Source organism: Elgaria multicarinata, chromosome 12 (assembly GCF_023053635.1).
Source record: "Elgaria multicarinata webbii isolate HBS135686 ecotype San Diego chromosome 12, rElgMul1.1.pri, whole genome shotgun sequence".
Taxonomy (NCBI): Eukaryota; Metazoa; Chordata; class Lepidosauria; order Squamata; family Anguidae; genus Elgaria; species Elgaria multicarinata.
Window position 1 is genome coordinate 20,071,235 of NC_086182.1, and position 19,020 is coordinate 20,090,254.

The 19,020-nt window shown below is 43.2% G+C and overlaps 1 protein-coding gene across 1 annotated transcript; it reads right to left on the reverse strand.

Moving 5' to 3' along the window:
* Positions 1–2,572: 2,572 nt before the first annotated feature.
* YKT6 (YKT6 v-SNARE homolog) lies at positions 2,573–19,020 on the reverse strand. The gene is made up of 8 exons (XM_063138999.1): positions 18,924–19,020; positions 15,946–16,079; positions 13,684–13,766; positions 12,006–12,106; positions 9,884–9,988; positions 9,235–9,300; positions 7,112–7,213; positions 2,573–5,349 (listed from the first exon to the last, which is right to left on the reverse strand). The coding sequence occupies exons 2-8, from the start codon at positions 16,047–16,049 to the stop codon at positions 5,314–5,316; spliced, it is 597 nt and encodes a 198-aa protein (XP_062995069.1). The 5' UTR covers positions 16,050–16,079; positions 18,924–19,020; the 3' UTR covers positions 2,573–5,313.

A 19,020-nucleotide genomic window follows, 5' to 3' on the forward strand; every position in this document is an offset into this window, starting at 1 on the left:
CATGGGCTGATAAAAAACACCTTGACTGCAGGGTTCCGACCCGAACCGTTTTGTGCTTGACAACGCAAGCTTTGATTCCGAAATGGCAAGGAGCCGACACCTTCATTTAAACGCAGGCAGGGAGGCGTGCAAAGCAGATTTGTGGCTTGTGGCTGGACTGTGGTTCAGTGGTTAGGCAAACTTCATGCAAATCTTACACGTAATGAAATGTCTTTGCACTTTAGTTTCTTCATCCATCGAGAGCTGCTACTCCAGCTCTGACAAGTTGCTTTAAGATTAATAGACAGTCCAATGTCAATTACTGTTACTGAGGGCCCAGGCTGCCCTGTGCAATTGTTAGGGAATTAGGGGCTTCCAGAATATCTGTGCTATGATAATGAGGCAAGATTGGGCTCATCCATCCATTCCATTGTTGAGAGGTATGAAGGTGAGACGAACTCCTCAGAGGATTAGAGGAAAACACATTGCGCTTTTGTGACTTAACAGGCGGATTCTGCCAAGCACGGAGGAGTTGTGTGGTGTTCAAGTGTGGCCTTTGTCCAAGCCCTCCTACAAGGCCATCGTCTCATGCAGCATTTCGTATGGCTAATGAATGTAAGGGCAATTGGACCAAGACAAAATGACTGAGCAGGGGTGGGAAGGGTGGGGGGGAGGGAGGGAGAGGAGGGAGTGGGTATTGGTGGGGAGGGGGGGCTCCCGCCAGCACTGACACAGCATTAAAAGCACTTTATATGGAGACTAGGATCTCTTACTCCTGCCCAGGACCGGGCTTTGCACTGCACTGCCATACCCACTAGAGAAGGGTTTGAGAGGAGCTCACAGGTGCAGGAAGTGTTCAAGGGTGCTCCTCTTTCTAGTTGAGGCTTAGGAGAAGGATGTTCCCTTGCATCTTTCCCCTGCCCAACCCAGTTGTGTCCCCTCTGCACAGGGAAGGGGATGCTAAGGAGAACAGAATGCAGACTGCTGGAGTTCACGTCAGAAATGTTTCTTTTTCTCTCTCTCTTCCAAACATACACAAGCTAACGAATGGCTAAGACGGCTCATGTCCATCCCCAACCCCTCTGCACACCCACCCAGGGAGGTAGTGCTTCCAATGGGAACATCCAGTAACATACCAGGGAGGAGATCACGTTTAGAGCCAACCCATTCTGGCTGACTTGCCTTTCAGAGCACCTTCATTTCTGCATTTCTTTTCCAGGGGAGGGGTTGGAAACAGGGGAGGTGGGTATCCGATTAAACATGCAGGGCGAGCGAGAATTCGCATAGCGGGGGGGGGCATAATATAATATGCTTGTATGGTTTCTGTGGAAGACAAACTTGAGAAGTGTCTCTACATCCATGTATATGAAAAAAAATAATTACAAGCCGCATGTTGAAACAGGTGTTTCATTATTAAACATTAATGTACCGGGGCTGCCTCCCCTTTGGTGTTCACCTTGTTTACTATGGAACTAAGTGCGTTGCTGGGGGTATTTTTGGATTGGGGGAGGGGGGTTGTATTTTCTTTTGCATGACCTTTAAAGAGAAAAAAAAATCTATATATATCTATATCTATGAGAACTAAAAGCAAAGCTGAGCTGTTAGTCTGTCCCATGAATGCTGGTGGATCTTTTTCCTCTTTCTGACTTAACTCTCCCTTTCTTTTTCTTGCCATTTCACTGTCTTTACTTTCTGAGCCTTGTAAGTGTAAAAATGATTCCGACTTTGTTTTTGTCTCGGGAAACTGCAAATAAAAAAAAAACAAAAAACACAAAAATGGGACAAAACGGTTGGTGCAACTTTTTTCTCTTGGCTATACTTCTGTGCTTCTAAATCAAGCTCCTTAAAAAGTGTCTTTTTAAGCCCCCTTAAGGAATGTCTAGCAGTCGTGCTGTTCTCTATACAGAATCTGGTGGACGTAAGCTTAGCAGTTAGTCTTTCCAGCTAATTGAAGTAGAAGGTTTTGTTTGTGATACCTACTGAAGTTACATTTTATATGCCACCTTTCCTCCCAGGAGCTCAAAGTAATATACATAGGATTTCCCATTTATATACTGACCAGATCCAGACTTACCTGGTTGGTGCATTATGTACCTTCAGAATGGGCCCGGGAAGAAGCAACAGGCAGTCGGATTAAGTTAAGAAATAATCAATAGGAAATGCTTCTGAACTCCTAACACTGGGTACCTTTACCTTTAGTAGCTGTTCAGAAGAGAGAATTTTCTTACCTTTCCAAAACAATACACATAGTTATAGTAACACCTGGATTCTGGAGGTAAGAGGTGAGGGCAGGGACCACCAGTCATGGCACTGCCAACTGCTCTCTCCCATGCTGGGAGGTATGCTTTAAGGTGGATTCCTGCACTGAGCAGGGGGGTTGGACTCGATGGCCTTATAAGCCCTTTCCAACTCTACGATTCTATGAATCTGTTCTTTCCCTTCCCCCCACACATACATATGCATCTGTAGGTATAGGAGACAGGCAAGATCAGAAAAGAGTCCCCCCTCCCCCTCGACTTGTAGCACAAGAGGAACACCCAGCAATTCAACAATATGAGGACCATAATTCTGCACAGATAATATGACACAGTCGTTTTTGAATGATCAAGTGACAACTTTATCCATATACGTATAATCCAATAACCAGTACATACAGAAGTTAAGCAATATTAAAATACAATCTTTAGTAAAAGCTTCCACGTTAGAAAGAGGATAGGAATGGATGGGAGCACAGGAGCCTAGGAGGCAAAAGACTAATTAGCTTGTTCTATACTTCTCTGGGCAAGTCTCTGAAGCCCATGAGGGATCTATTCTCTTCTGCAGCAAGTAGGAACAGAACTGACTGCAACCCTCTATTCACCCCCTCATATTAGGACTTGTTAGGATCAAAGCGACAATCCACAAAGGTAGGTAACGGACTGCAACAGAAATGGACTTTTCAGAATACCGAAATGCCCTCGGGTATGTCTGAAGCAGAGATGGGAGGAAGAAAGAAAAATTAAGGCTGGTGATTACTGGCACCAAGAGGGGTGCTGCATCGGTTCTGCCAATACAGCCTCTGCATAATGTTGAGTCAAGTCTGATTGGCCGAAGTGTGCTCTTTGGCCCAATCCCTTCCCAGGAAGGGCCCTGGTGCGGAGAGCAAGAAAATGCAGCCAAGCTGTTAAAGTCTTAGATCACAGCCAACCCTGCACCAGGTCAGTTAAGACGGCAGAAGTTTATTAAAACCCTGGGTCTCTCACTTGCCCATTTTCACTCCTTCAGCTCTGGCTTAGTAGGTGTTTATAAATTGCAAGATGTTTGCAATCTGGTAGTTGCTGGTTGCTCAAGAGACCATCACAGAATCGATGCAGTCAAACATGGCAAAAGCAGCAGCAGTAACAACAAAACTGAACGCATGTCAGGAAGTGCACTCCAGCTCACAGCTCCATCAATAAGCCTCAGCTCTGTCCTACAATGACCATTAGGTATGCTGGCATTTTCCCCCTTTGCTGCAGCTTGGTGCACAATAACAGAACAATTTTGCCTGTGCCTCTCGAGGAGAGAGAGGAGGTTTTGCTAATGGTGTTGCTGGAGTTATCAACCAATCTATTTAAAATAGGGATGGGGAAACCCATTGCAGTCCAGACATTGCTGGACTATAACTCCCATCTTGGCTGAAGCTGATTGGAACTGGAGACCAACAACAGCTGAAGTTTTCCTTCCCTTGCCTAGAAGATGGGTGTTTGTTGGTGTTTCTGGGCAAATACAATGTAAGAGCCAGTTGACCAATTCCCCCACAACCCCACTGATACACATCAGAATAGCATGGCATTTTCTTGGCAACTACTGGAGCTGCTTCTCTCAGGGCTTATTTTGAGTGATGCATTCTCTCACCTATGTGCAGAAACACCCCCCGCAATTGTAAGAAAAGACCAGGTTTTTTTTGGGGGGGGAGCCACAGCTGTTGAATAGCATCCCTGCCTCACACAAGATAAGAGCTCAGGCACCACTGACGGAAAGACAAGAGCGTAAGTAACAACATTTTCTGTATTTACACACAACTAGCCGGCAGAGACAAACACTCCAGGTAGGAGAAGGTAGGCCCAGCCAAGATCACAAGACGACACCAAGATGCACAATTTCAGCGGCTAACACACCTATGCCCAAAATAGGACAGTTACACTCCACAAAACTCCTAGTGCAAAGCAGCAGATAGTGTTTCTGGGCAAATCACACTGTTTCCAACAAGGGCTGCTGGTTAATACTATGGCAGGGGCACTGCCTGACAGTAGCCATAAGACAACACGTTGCTAGTGAAGGAGGCTATCCAGAGTGTAAAACAGTTCTTCCCTTTCCTATGGAAGAGCATGGCAAAAGCAACACAAGCCATTGACTAGAACATTGACCAGTCCCACAGATAAGCCATCCCCAAACCAGCTCTAAAGATGCAAGAGATTTCCAGTAGATGGGACCGCATCATACTTTCTAAAATGAGCCCTGTCTTTGACAAGCGGCAGTAGTGTTGGGTGTGAAGATAAACCATCAACTGTTGCTTATCTCCTTGGCAAATATAGTCCCAAGATAGGAGTTCCCCAGCTTGAATCAAGGGAAATAATTCCAAGCAATTTCACAAAAGTCCAAGCTCTCCCTAGGAATCCCTTTCCCCAGCCGCTCTGAGCTCTTCTGCGAGATTACAAAGCAGAACCAGTTCTCAGGGTACCCCAGGTCTTTCAACTAGTTGTGCCAGTCCACAGATGGTCCCTGGATGATTCTGAACGGGCTGGAAGTTGACATGGGTTCTGCTTTGCTTCCAACAGTAGCAGAGAACATTTTAGCAAACAAAATCATCCCCATCACTAGATGCAGTACTGAGACGGGCAAATCACGTCTTGTTACTGGCTTGCAACCTTCAGATGGTCAAACTGTTTTCTTAGTGTTACATGAGAAAACGGTGATAGATGCAGGCCAGAGTCCACATCTACTAGCAGATTTCAGAAAAATGCAGGGCAAAAAGCCCCACATAGTCTAACACACATCAATCAGTCTGCCAGAGCAGTAGCCCCTTTGGTTAAAAGTCAGGATCTATCTTCACCCCCATAATACAAGCATCTTGACATGCAAGATACCTTCTTTCCAAGAAAAGGGAAAAAAAGAGATTGTTTTAAATTCATGAACCCCGTCATAATATCCCATTCCATGCATCCAGTCTGGCTGAGGTGGCTAAATCTGGAGACAAGGACAGCCACTGTAGGTAGTTCTGGGGTACATCTTCTTACTGCCTCGTTCCGGGAGTCCTGAATGTGAATGAAGGCCTGATAGTCCAGAGCAGGTGGTGGGCCACAGCCGATAGGGTCACATGATCTCACAGCACGAGTTCTGCTTGCGGGCCTGGACCACAGTTTAAAAGAAGCACACACACGTTGAGAGAGTGAGAGAAAATTCCATTTATACGTTCATAGCAAATCAAACCAGAGGCCTCCTCTGAAGTTAGCTTTGTGGCATGGGAACCAACGGTGCATAGATAATTTGAGAAGCCAGGGGCAACATGGAAGGAGCCCATACAGCAACCTCATCTCATGCCAGCATCATCCCAGTTTATGTATTTGTCATGGAGGCGTATGGCACATTTCAGTTGAAAAAGCTCCCAGGGAGGTTTACATATAAATAAAATAAAAATAGCAAATACAACAATTAAAACCCACAGGAAGCAACGGAAGCCCCAAAGTGACAAAAATCCAGCAGACACAATATAACAATTCCAGTAACATCCTGGACAAGAGATGCAAATCCCACATATGTGGGTGGTGCCACAAAGTTTGCTTGTCATCACACACCTAGCTTTGGGGTGGGGGGGGGGGGAGGGAGGCTCTAAAGCATGAGTGGGCAACTTCAGGCGGCCCATGGCCCATTTTGCCACCCTCCCAACCCCCCTGCTGCAGGCCAACCCAAAATAAATGCGGGAGGGAATGGTGTCCATAGCTCCTACAGGGCACCAAAAAGATCAGATTTAGCTTACTTGCAAGCTTAATTTGACTCTTTTGGTGCTCTGTACCTGCTATGAATTTCTCCCCACAATTTATTTCCTGGCCACCCCAAATTCTTTGGGGTGGGGGGCACAAGGTCTTGAACTTCATGTTCATTCGCAGCGTTTCTCCTTACAGCAGGTGTGGACCAAACCAGAACAAGATATTTGAGAGGTAAAATGCCAATGGCTTTAGGGCTAGGATATGATTATCTATTTGGACTTCCATTTATAACTCTAAACACAAAGCAATTCAACTTATTACAACTTATTACCTTTAAAGCCCTACATGGTTTGGGTCCTGGTTACCTGCGGAATCGCCTTCTCCAGTACAATCCGCCCTGCACACTCAGGTCCTCTGGGAAGAATTGACTTCTGTCAGCCAAAACTAGGCTGACAACCATTACCCACAGGACCTTCTCTTCTGCCGCTCCCAGACTGTGGAATGGCCTGCCGGAAGAGATTCGCCAACTTAACAGTCTTTCTGAATGTAAAAAAGCTATAAAGACTGATCTCTTCCGGCAGGCCTATGAGTCAAATTTTAAGATGTTTGGCTGTTATTTTAATAATGTATTCGTTTTATATGTTTTTAATCAGTTTTATGCATTTTTTATTTAAAGATGTTCCCCGCCTCTATCCAGAGGCAGGTAATAAATAAATATGTATTATTATTTATTAATTACTATTATTATTACTGTATTTCTTCAATTTTAAGATGCACTTTTCCCCCTATAAACATCTCTAAAAACGGGGTGCGTCTTAGAATCGCGGGTGTGTCTTATTTATTTTTTTCTGTTGGTGGTACTGAAATTAGTCTTACAATCGATGGCATCTTACAATCGAAGAAATATGGTATTATACAGGGGGAAAAACACCTTACATTGGACCAACAAGCCATTATATTTCACAGGAAAGAGATAAGTTTGAAACCAAAATCTCATTAGGCTTTAATCGTTACGGGCATGAAACACGTAATGCTTAAAGAGTTTCACCTTGCTTGGTTCCCAGAACCCCCCACTTTGCCTCAGAAGTCCCCGCACACTCACTAACCCACAAATATCCTTCTAGAAAAACAGAGAATGAATGGATGTCACAGAATGATCAGGCCTCTAGCCAGAATACACTTACAGTTTTGTAGAAGGCTTTTGACTGAGTTCCAAGAACCTCTGATTTGGACACCAAGTCATCCAGTTTCTCTCCTCGTTCTAACAAAGACTCCATTGTATTGTGCTAAGTGTGAAGAGACAAAGCTGAAATGAGAGACTGTAGGTGCCCAGTGAACCTTTTAAATCAAGATGCACAAGCTGCTGCAGTCAGCAAGTCTATGAATCAATAGGGCTATGATGACACCACCCTGCAGAGCTCAACTTGAAAGCTCCCATCCCACCCACCACCGCTTATAATGGCAGTTTGTGGTTTGGAAGAAGCTTAGAAAGAGCGAGTTTGCTCTTAAAAGTGAAGGAACTCGGTGTTTGCCCTTTGCACAACTCTGGCTCTCACACAGACTCTCTCTTATTTTCTTCCCCCATTACACATATTTATTAATCCCTTTCCACTCTCACACTGGGCCCTGACAGAAAGGTGTGTAAAATCTAAAGCCAGAATTTAAGAAAAAAGACATTTATACAACAAGAGTGCTTTTGCCCTATATGAACTACCCCTCCTTTTATGCCCAGGGGGAAGAATCTGCTTCATGTCCCTCGCTCTTTTACTTTAAAAAGCGACAGTGTAGGTCTTTCAGTTTTGCTACCCTTTCTTTGATATTTCCTGCCCTGAGAGGCATACCTGGCAATTGTACTGTTGGAGATTAGAAAGTTTTTCTCCTACTTATAGCTTGATTTGATTTTGTTTGTAAGGCAGGCAGATTTGAATTTTAACTTATTTTAACCCTCCTCACAATGTTTTTGATACTAAACGTTTTTTTAACGGTTTTTAATGCTTTATGTGTGTATGTTCTGTGTTTTAGAATTTTAAATTTTGTATACTTGTTTTAATCTTAATTTTAGAATTTCTGTAAACCGCCCAGAGAGCTCTGGCTATGGGAGCGGTATATAACTGCAATAAATAAATAAATATCAATCTGCTAGTAGGGTCCAATGGACCATTTAAAGTCTTAACTAGAAATTAAGATTATGGGAAAGATCCAATAACTAAGTATAAGACCCAGTTTTCAGATGCTTAAAGATGATCTCAATGCCCACAATCATGATCTAAACTTGGTAAGAGTTGTATACAGATCTTCAATTAAGAAAATCTCAAAGCTTCACTGCTTAGCCCAGAGAAGTAGTTCTTTGTACCCTAAGAATAGCTGAGAGGCAACACCAGCCTGTGATTTAAGAGATGTTAAATAGTTCCCTTTCTAGCTGCTTCCATGCTCTGCAGGGAGCTTAAAAATTCAGTTTAGCTCCCAATCCGCTCCCCCCCCCCCCGTTACTTGGGCAGGCTAACAGGAAGCAGGATTAAAAACAGCAATCTCTGCCCATAAGAAGTATCCATTCATTTGAATGGAAATCACATACTCCATTACAATCAGGTCACTCCTAAATTGTGGAGAAGGTAGCAACTCTGAGGGATGAGCATAAAACAGGATATTCAAGAGGTTTTACGCCACGTCAAGGAACACTATATTCATTATTAGAGATGAACTCAGAGATAACGCAATAAGCGGCGAAAGAGGTTCATAGCTAAGGTAGTAGTCATGACCTAGTTCCACCCGATTGCATCCTGTTTTCATCTCCGCTTGCAGAATTACAAGTGGCTTTTCAAAGACTCGTTTAAGAGCCAGTTACGCCCACGAATCAGAACACGAGGGAGTCCATCACACTGCAGAAGAGCACATCTATTTAAATACAAGGGGCGTGCAATTTTGCATCTTTCAAAGTCGTGTGGGAAAGAGTTGTGAAGCCGATACCGTTGAAGCTCCCAACTAGCCTGAGGAATACTCTGTTTTAGTGTGTATTCGGTGAAGTTGCAGGAGTCCAGGAGACCGTTCATCCTCTCCTCTCCCTCATTTTCAAAATGGTCATGACAAAGTCTCCCAGTTCAGCTTCTAGTGTGCACAGAAGAGCATCTCTGCTTACTAGCTTTACTCCTCCTATTCCCTAATCCAGCATTCAGTCACAGACACAGTAAATGACCTCATCACTATATCTCAGCGTTTGCTGGTTTAAAAGTGCTTCCACATCAAAGCCATGTAAACCGCGCACGTGAGATAATGCCATATGGTGGTAATGCAAGATGCTGTCCCTTACCAGGATGACTTTGGTCTCATCCAACTCTGCTTGCACTTTTGTCATTGCATCTGCTTCACGGGGATTCTTAAAAAAAGAAACATTTTACTTCAGAAAATTATAGCCAAGACACTAGAGATCCTCATTAGGATTTTAATTACACATTGGAATAAGCAGGAAAGTGGATTATTCCAAAGACACAAAGCTGTGCACACATGCATGGCCCAAATCATACACTTCGACACCTGTAGGTTTGATAAAAAAAAATGTCTCCCCCTCTGCTTACAAATTATAGGCTCTTCACTATGTTTCATCTTACAAAACATAGTAAAAACCAGCTGTAGTCATGGCATGTGGGATGAAAGTGACCAGTAAAGCAGCATCTTCAATCACATCATACCAGATGTTGAATCAATAAGACCAAATCCATTTTTTAAAAATAAGCAGGCTAAACAATAGTAAAATAAAAATATGCATGGAAAGGTAAGGAGACAAGATTTGAGTTAAAACTATGCATATTTTAATCCCCTAAAATGAAAGCCATTTTAGTTCATGATTAAAAGTGCACGAAGTTATTACGCTGGAAGAAATCAAGGAGGCTGCCTTGCACAGATACCCGACCCCATTACAGCCTGTTTCCTTTCAAACTGCTGGTTTAGTCCAACCATACCTGGTATTTACTAAGATAGCCATCCAATGCTGTGTAGTTTATTGTTGCTGGGGTTCCAGAAGGCCAGTCTATCCTATCAACCTGCCTTGAGAATTCATCTAGCACCTGCAATGCAAAGAAACAGTAGGTATCTTTCACTCCCATCACAGAGACTTCAGGATTATGGGCAAGTACTTTAAATCAATCAATCAAGTTTATTGTACTGGCCAAAGGCCCTGACAAATACGCCAAAAGGGGAGCACTCAGATGAAATAAAACAAGCAGAATGGCAACCCAGTTCATTTGTCCTGAAGCCTAAAAATGCTGTTGGACACATAGCTCTTGATGTGCACTATCTGAGGTTATTATAATGAGCTTGCGGGAAAATTTTATATTTTCAGGTGGGTAGCCATGCTAGTCAGTGCTGCAGCAAAGAAAGAAAGAGTTTGTGGCAAAGCAACACCTTAAAGACTAACTGAAGCTTCTGTGGACTACAGGGAACTTCACCAAGTGCATGAAGTGTTATCCTTCATTAAAGATATATACACATGGGCCGGGGAGGGGGGATTGTAAACAGTGAGGTTCCAGGGAAATGAAATGCAGTAAGTATAGACAGTGACAATTACATTCACAAAACAATTGGTGACAATACAAGCCCCCTGGCATTGGTAAGCTAATTAACATATGTAATGTGATAAAATTCTAGCCACAGGTCATAGAACTGAACCTCTTGATGTATTGCAATTTAACCGTTTCATGTGAAATTTGAATTTCCTTTGGTCAAGAATGGCCACTTTATGGTCAGTTACGTAATGTCCTGGGAGGCTGAAATGTTCCTCCACTGTTGTTTTTTAATAATATTGCGTCCATATTCATTTGTGTGTGTAGAGGCAGGCCTATTTTATATATTCTATTATGAATTTCATAGGACTGTTTATGCGTTCATAAGACGCGAGCTGCCTTGGAAAAGTTAACCCTGAAAGGTGGTATACAAACTTTGAAATAAACAAATGTTGAAATAAGCAGACTGTCAAAGACAGCTCCCTGTGTAACCTGAATTATCACTGTCAACTGCAACAACAGACAAATGACATCAAGTTTCTCTCCACCTTTTCTACTACAAAACAAACAAAACAAGTAAATATGGAGGCAGTTCTGAGTTCTGACCAAGCTCATAGTCAATAATAACTCAAAATCAGTCTGAGTTTGTAGCCTTAATAGAACACACAAGCACTGAGACACCCTGAATAGTTCCATCTCGGAAACTAAGCGGGTCTGTTTTCCAGATACTTGTCAGATTCAAATCGTCTGGGAAGCCCAAGTTTACCAGAAGACCAGAATATTAAAAAAAACACTAATAGGCTGTCATAGACGATGTTGTGGCAAGTCAAACACTCCCAAACCTGACCTAATTCAGATATCACACCAACCATGGCTAAGGAAACCCAACTATGGTTTGATGTCCAAGTTGCAATTCTTGGTTTGCCAATCTGCTTGGTACAACGTCTGATCGACAAAGCAGTTATGGTAACAGCGCTGCCTGAGAAAAAAAGCAAACAAGCGTCTCTAAACAGATTTGCCTGTTATACATTTGGATGCTCAAACTACAGCGCGGGCAGAACAGGGCTGAAAGTTCTCAGCCGAACTGGAGGGAGGGGGAGAAACGGCCAGCCTCTTCTGTTGCAGCCCTATTTTGTCTCCACTCCTTGTCCTGAGGCAGCACAAAGTGCTCCTTTCAACAGCCATCAATCTCCTACATCATATAGCATTATTCCGGCTGGGAATGGCATCCACCATTGGGGGTATCATCACATCTCTTCAGAGGTAGAGGGAGGGTGGCCAGCAGCTGCCCAGTCATTGCTACCGCTGCACAACAGCTGCCAATGTTTTACCCTTTGAATTTTATAAGTCCTCCCCAAGAAAACTACCAAAATGCAAACTCCGCCTCTTGCTAACCTTTTGGCTCAGCTTTAAACTTGGCTTCTAAAGCACAAATCACGGCTTGGTGTGATGTCCCAATTGAGCCAACATTTTATCTATAACCAAGGCAGACCTTTAGCTCTGAAAGCACACTAGAGTTTCTACTTTATGTTCTCCCTGGAGCTCATCTGCAGAGACATAAGCCACTCTGGTTCAAGCTTACCTTATCCAGCAAGGTGAAACAGACCCGGGGTGGATATTCATTATCTGCGATCACCACTCCGGCCAACCCATCATTCCGCACGTAAACATGGCAGAGGTATTCTGAAGCAAAGAGAAAAATGAAAGATTCACAGCTGTTCACACATAAAGTTCCTTAGTGTTCATGAGAGTACAGCACAGGCCGATAACAAGCACATTTAGGAATACCCCCATTTCAGCATGCATTTTCAGGATCGCATATTCTGGAGGCAAGTAGATTCGGAATTCATCAGCTCCAAGTCTTTATATGGACTTCACTTTGAAAAAGTGAATGAAATTCCCCCACTGCAGATCTAGGACACTTTCCAAACTAAAGAAGAACTATGTTTGTGTAGAACTGTAGTAGACACCACAGGAAAAACCTCTTTGGCCAAAAATTCAAGGGGGGGGGCATAAAGTCATCTGCAGCTCTGTGAATACAGATGGGGAGGAGCTAACACAAAGATAGGTAACAGCATTAGGACTTCTTCATATGGTACCTAGTCTAGACAACATAGATACATACCCTGCACTAAAATGTATTTTTATAATAAGGGAATAAGTAGCTACAGCAAAGGCATAAACAATGGGGATAGATTAAATATTGGACAGGCAATAGTAGTCATAGGAGAATGAGTAAGGCTCTCTGCAAAACACTGAATAATCATCAGATACCGCCAGCAAGCTTTCTCCACAACTAGAAGGATTCAATGTTTTTCTGGTCCGAAAAATGTATGTTAGGGTTCCATGTTCTGGAATCCTAACACTCTTATTATTTTTTAGAAAAAAGTAAACACAAGGGGCATCAGCACATAGAAAATACAGGATCAGAGAAGTTCAGAAATACAGAACAAGACAAAGTCAGAAAGACTCTAGCAAACTGGTGTAGATGGCACAGTACAAGATTTTACAACCGTTTACTGAGTAGGGTGAACACGATAAATCGGACAAAATGATGCTGTCATTATGGAAAATTGAAGCTATTTCAGGAGGCCAGAGTTTGTGTTCAATTGGGGCAATAAGGAACAGGCAATTTGCTGTCAGGCAAGTTTCTGCAGCTGCTGAATTTTCCATTATGGAACACTGAAGCATCATTCAGCATATGACTTGGCAGAGATTCAATCTGCACTAAATTCTAGAATTCCCCGGGCCCACTGCTGCTGCTACAACCATTTGCCCTACAATGTATACTTAAGTCAAAGACCAATATGAGCAGGATGAAATAACTAAAATTACTCAAGACAAATGTCAATATATGGCACATTCTTATACAAATGATAGCCATTTCCGAGAGCCTTTTTTGGCTGAGGAGCGGGGTATAAGTATGATAAATAAATAAAAAAAATTCACCAAACAAGCAGGATTAAGTCACGCTCATGGCAATGGCCAGCTCATTTCTTATTAGGAGGCGTGTTTAAAAGATGATTTGAAACCCTACCAAATTAGTCGAAGTAATTCAATCAGGAGAAGCAACAAAAACTATTTACTCCACCAAAGAACACAAATGTTCTCTTTCTGCTCAAAAAGCAGCTGTCACATGAAAGATGCAGGTAAGGGCAAGCCTCAACTGCAAGTTCCATACGTTGGAATCTTTGCAAGTTTACACCCTTATTTAATGACCTGTGCATTTCTCTGTAATCCAAACCATTGTGTACTCTTACCTTGTTCCTTTACAGAAGCTCTGCTGCCAGGCTCGGAACGCTCTACTATCAGCTGACTTGTGAAGGTCATGAATTCCTGAACACTAAAAAGAGAAGCGTGCCCCACAATTAAAAACCAAAGCTCCCCACATTCACCAAATAGTTTTGGGAGCCACATGGATTCCAGAAGAAAAGCAATTTTAATAGCGGTGACGTTGCAATAAAACCCACTGCAAAACATCCATAGTGCAAAACTACTTACTTAAAATCTGCCTTCTCGAAACAAAGACTGGGTTCAGACAACACAATAGTCAACAGTTGATTAAATAGCCCACCGTTGCATATTGTGTTGTCTGGCAAGCATTTTCCACACAACGGTTGGTTGTTTCACAGAAATAACCAGCATCAATAATCAACGGTGTGTAGCACTGACTATCTGCACAACCACTGATTATTGTGGCAGGCTCTGTTGACTATTTCACATGCCTGTAGAGTCACGAGGCAAGAGCGGCAGAAACCCCTGCCACTCTTGGCCAGTGCGGCTCTGTAGGCATGTGTCATTCATCCCGGGAAACACCGGGGGGGGGGGGGGGGAGCTGCCAATCGTGCGGCTTCCCATGTGATTCCTGGGTGTGCACAAATGGAGATCAGGGCAAAGCGGTGTAAGGATTTCTCCTGTGGCGGCAGCATCAACCCGTGAAAGAAGTCCCCCCTCCGCCTGATACTCAAAGCCCAATTGTGGATATCGGCAGGGCGTGGAGACACTCACTGTCTCCCTCTATGCCCTGTAAGCCTATGCGGCAGGGTCTTGCTATTTACTGTTTTACTCTGTACAGCACCATGTACACTGATGGTGCTATATAAATAAATAATAATAATAATAATACCGATATCCTCAAACGGATAGCGGGGCGGGGGGTACGCTCACTGCAGGAGAATCCTCCCCTCTGCTATCCATTTGAAAATGAGGCTGGGGGGATGCTTCCATCCTCCGACCCTATTTCTAAATGGATATCCCAGCATGGCGTAGGGAGACGTTGGCCTGACGATGTCCTTGACAGAGTCAGGCGAGTGTAGCCCTCTGCCACACTTAGCAGAGGAAGATGCTGGCCTGACACTGTCAAGGATATCGGCAGGGATGGGACGCGCACATCCCGGGGAACATGGGGGGCCCACGATCGTCCCATGTGGTGCTGGTTTGCATGAATGCCAGGTCAGCCCACCGTCGGAACAGGAAGAGGGGAGTATGGTGCCAGGTACTGACAGTGGGGGGACCCGGCACAAAGGGGGATTATCATGGGAACCAGCGCCACTATTCAGTGGAGAAGACAGAGAGAGGGGGTTGGGGTGGGCAATAGTAAACACTGTGCTAATAGTCAACCCCACGGATGACTAGGGTGGTACCCAAGACAACATGATAATAGTCATCTGTGGAGTTGACTATTAGCACAGTGTTGACTATTGTGTTGTCTCCGGATGCAGCCAGAAAGGCAGAGTGCAAGATTTCATTAAAAAAAAAAGGGGGGGGAGTCAGTTTTGTAATGCAGCTCTAAACCGAAAACCCATAAAAAAGCCTTGTCTATGGGTGTTAAGTGTCCAGTCAACTAAGGTCCCCACCTGTCAAAAATTTTGGTAGCAGCCTCTACCTATGAACTGTGTGAATAACTGTAGGCTAAGCTATGCTTTAAAAAAAACTATTAAAGAAATTGTGCTCAAAGAAATACATACGCAGCGAGGGAAAATGATTTTGAGTTGCTGTAGCAGTTTTGGGTAGTCCAATTTAAAAATATAATTTTGTGGCAAGAAGGCCCCAGTATTCAGGGACCAAATCCAAAAACACTGCAATGTTAATGTTTACTTGGGTACACTTAACAAACACAATTAGTGGGACATTAGAGTAGAGGCGTGAGCACACTCAAAGCTGTTTGTGTTTAGCTTGCAAAGCAAATTTATTCAGGTTGGTACAACTGGCAAACCTTTTAAGCCCTTAATTAAATTAATTATTTAAAATAAGATCATAGTTGCTGAGTCTATCATAGCTTATGCTAACAAAAAAGTAATTTTTGTCAGCTAGCATAGAAGATTTCCTGTACTATTTTTTTTAAGTCACAGACAATTCCCTGAACAAAAAGGATTAATAACCATTCACCATTGTGAGTTCCATGCAGCTATCTCAAAGAGACCAACACAGTACAAATTCAAACCTTTCAAAGGAACATAAAAAAGCATTAAAGGGAACTGGGAAAGGGTCCCAGTAGCTATCCTGATGGTGTGGAAACATACCTGGATCTCTGGAAAAAGCTAAATGACGACACATCATAGGCAGCTTTCAGTAAATGCACTTTGGGATCTCCTTTGTAAAGGACACTTAGACTGTAAAGCTTCATTGTTGTAGCTACTTAAACTTCTCTGATGACCTAAACAAAGGCAGAAGGGAAGAAAAACACTTACAAAAAAATCAAGCAATTTAAAAGTGAAAACAGCATTATTTTATTTCTGATACTGTGAAAATAAATGCCAATACATATTTCTAATTAGGTATCTGAACCTGAATGCTTTACACACCAGAAAACAAAGCACAGGAAGATTGAAAACAACACTGCAACCCTATATGCACTTACTTCGGAGTAAATCCTACTGATTTCCGTGACATTTATTTATGTGAATACAACTAGGGCCTGACAAAATATTCATCTCAGGTAAATGCATCTGGCTCAGATAAACGCACCGTGTCCTATAATTTAAAAGAGGCATTCAACATAATAGATGCTCTTTCCAAAGAAAGCTTCAACGTTTTTTGTATAAAATATAGGAGCCAGAATGAGGCTATATTGCAAGTCTCCCTATGTTTTTTTTTTAAAGGTCCAGTATTGGGGAAAAAGCAGGAAATAATATATGTAATAATAATAATTCGTTGAATAAAGCAAGAATACAACAGTGATTATAGAAATCGCTTCCCAAACACACCGAGATTTTAATAAGCTTATTTTGAATGTGTGAACTACTCTGGGTCTACTAATGGCCCAGATACAAAGTTCATCCTTACAGACCCTTATTTAAGGTGGGTTTTGACCTTTTTAGTTATTGAACTCCAGGGAGGCTTAGCCAGTACAATTCATTTCTGGGATCAGAGAAACTTTTTTTGTTTAGCCAGACCTCTGAGATTTTAAAGCTTTTAGACTGTTATTTTAATCTGATATTAATCTGCCATTGTTTGGATCTCCTATTCGTATTGTATTGTTTTTCTTCTAGTTCTAGTATTATTGTTAGCTGCTTGGGGAGCCCTGAGACTGAATAACAGGTATGAAATTTTCGTAGTATCAACTGAGGATCATGCTTCACACATCTGTTGGAGCAGCCTCTAGTTGACAATAAGCTTATTAGTTTTTTTAAAAGATACACCACAAGACAACTACACCATGGAGTTAAGGCTGAAACCACTGTGAAAGGTGTATAGAAGGGTTCATTTAATCAGCCTGAGGTGCTACAAAGCCATGGCTAAGAGTAGGCAATATCCGGCTTGATGGACAAATACTCTGACGCAATTAGAGAATGGAAGGACCAGTCTGCTTCTAGTCCCCGTCAGTTTTGCATGTGTTCATTTATAAATTGCTCCACCCCACTTACACATTAATCTGCACTTTAATAAAAGTGATGAAAATCTGTATTTAAATTCACATTTGTTTTCCTCACAGAATAAGCATTTCTAAACATATTTTAACCTTAAGTACCCACTTCTAAATACATTGCATCCTAAAATATGTATTCTGGATGGGGAGTGGGCATTTATTTATTTTTTTAGCCAAGAACTGTATTGCAAAATGCAGAGAAATGTGAAATCCCGAAGAATAAGTGCACTCTGATCTGCTCATTACTCCAGGAAGTGTGGATCAGGCCAGTCTGTATCAAATTTCTCACAAAACAAATTCTTCAAGCATCCCTAAATCCAAGTTAGTACAGCTCCCTATTTTCCTAAACTAGACCAATTCTACTTTCTGGAGCCAAGAGCAGTAGACTGGAATCTACTGGTAGTTCTCTGGCCAATTCCTGTAGATCAGTAAGAATTTCTGATTCCAAATAGCTTAATAATAGAAAGTAAAACTGAAAGTTTTTTGTTTGCTTTGGCTAATCTTGCGCTACTCACTTCTCTCTTAAGCTTTATTCCCCTCATCTAATTAATTGGTTGCCTTTTGAGCAGGTCACAAGAAGACCCATGCTGGATCAGACCAAGGGTCCATCCAGTCCAGCACACTGTTCACACAGTGGCCAACCAGCCATCAGCCAGGGATGAACAAGCAGGACACACTGCAATAGCACCCTCCCACCCATGTTCCCCAGCAACTGGTGCACACAGGCTTACTGCCTCGAATACTGGAGATAGCACACAACCATCAGGGCTAGTAGCCATTGATAGCCTTTGCCTCCAGGAATTTATCCAACCCCCTTTTGAAGCCATCCAGATTGTGGTAATGAATTCCATAATTTAACTATGCGTTGTGTGAAGAAATACTTCCTTTTATTTGTCCTGGATCTCCCAATCAGTTTCATGGGAAACCCGGGTTCTAGTATTTTGAGAGAGGGAGAAAAGTGTCTCCTTATCCGCGTTCTCCACCCCATGCATAATCTCATACAACCTCTATCATGTCTCCCCTCTTTTCCAAGCTAAACAATCCCAGTTGAGTAACCTTCCCTCACAGGGGAGAAAGAGGTTGTTGCATTTAGCCATCAATACTAGTAGCCACTGACAGGCCATTGTGTAACCCCACTAGCCACTTTGATTCTTTGCATTAGGAGCACCCACCAACACCCCATTGTAATTCAGATCATAGAATCACAGAATAGCAGAGTTGGAAGGGGCCTTCAAGGCCATCAAGTCCAACCCCTTGCTCAATGCAGGATGACGGTTTATATTTGAATATACAGCCTATGGCTCACGGGGCGCAGCAGGCAATTAACTCCACAGCCACATCCACACCCACTATTTTGCTCCTAGGTCTGACTTCGGCGTTTGGGATATAGATAGACAGATATTCTCCCACACAGATCCCACAAGCTCTGTTTCTGGCCGTCCCTATCGGAAATGGCACCACCGCAGCAGCCATCGCAATGGCGGCGGGGGAAAGCGGCCCCAATCCCCATCCCTCCCCCGAGGGATTCGCCTCGGCGGGTCCCTGTGGAGGGCCAAGTCCCCCGACGCCCACCCAGCCAGCCCCTCAGCCGTCGGCTTCGACCACCAACGGGCGAAGGCGCTTCATTCTCACCCGAGCCCACCACACGCCAGGGGGAGGTCCGACTCGGCTCCGGCCAGGGCCCCACCCACGTCACCCGTCTCGCCTCAAAGGCTGTGAGGAAACTAAC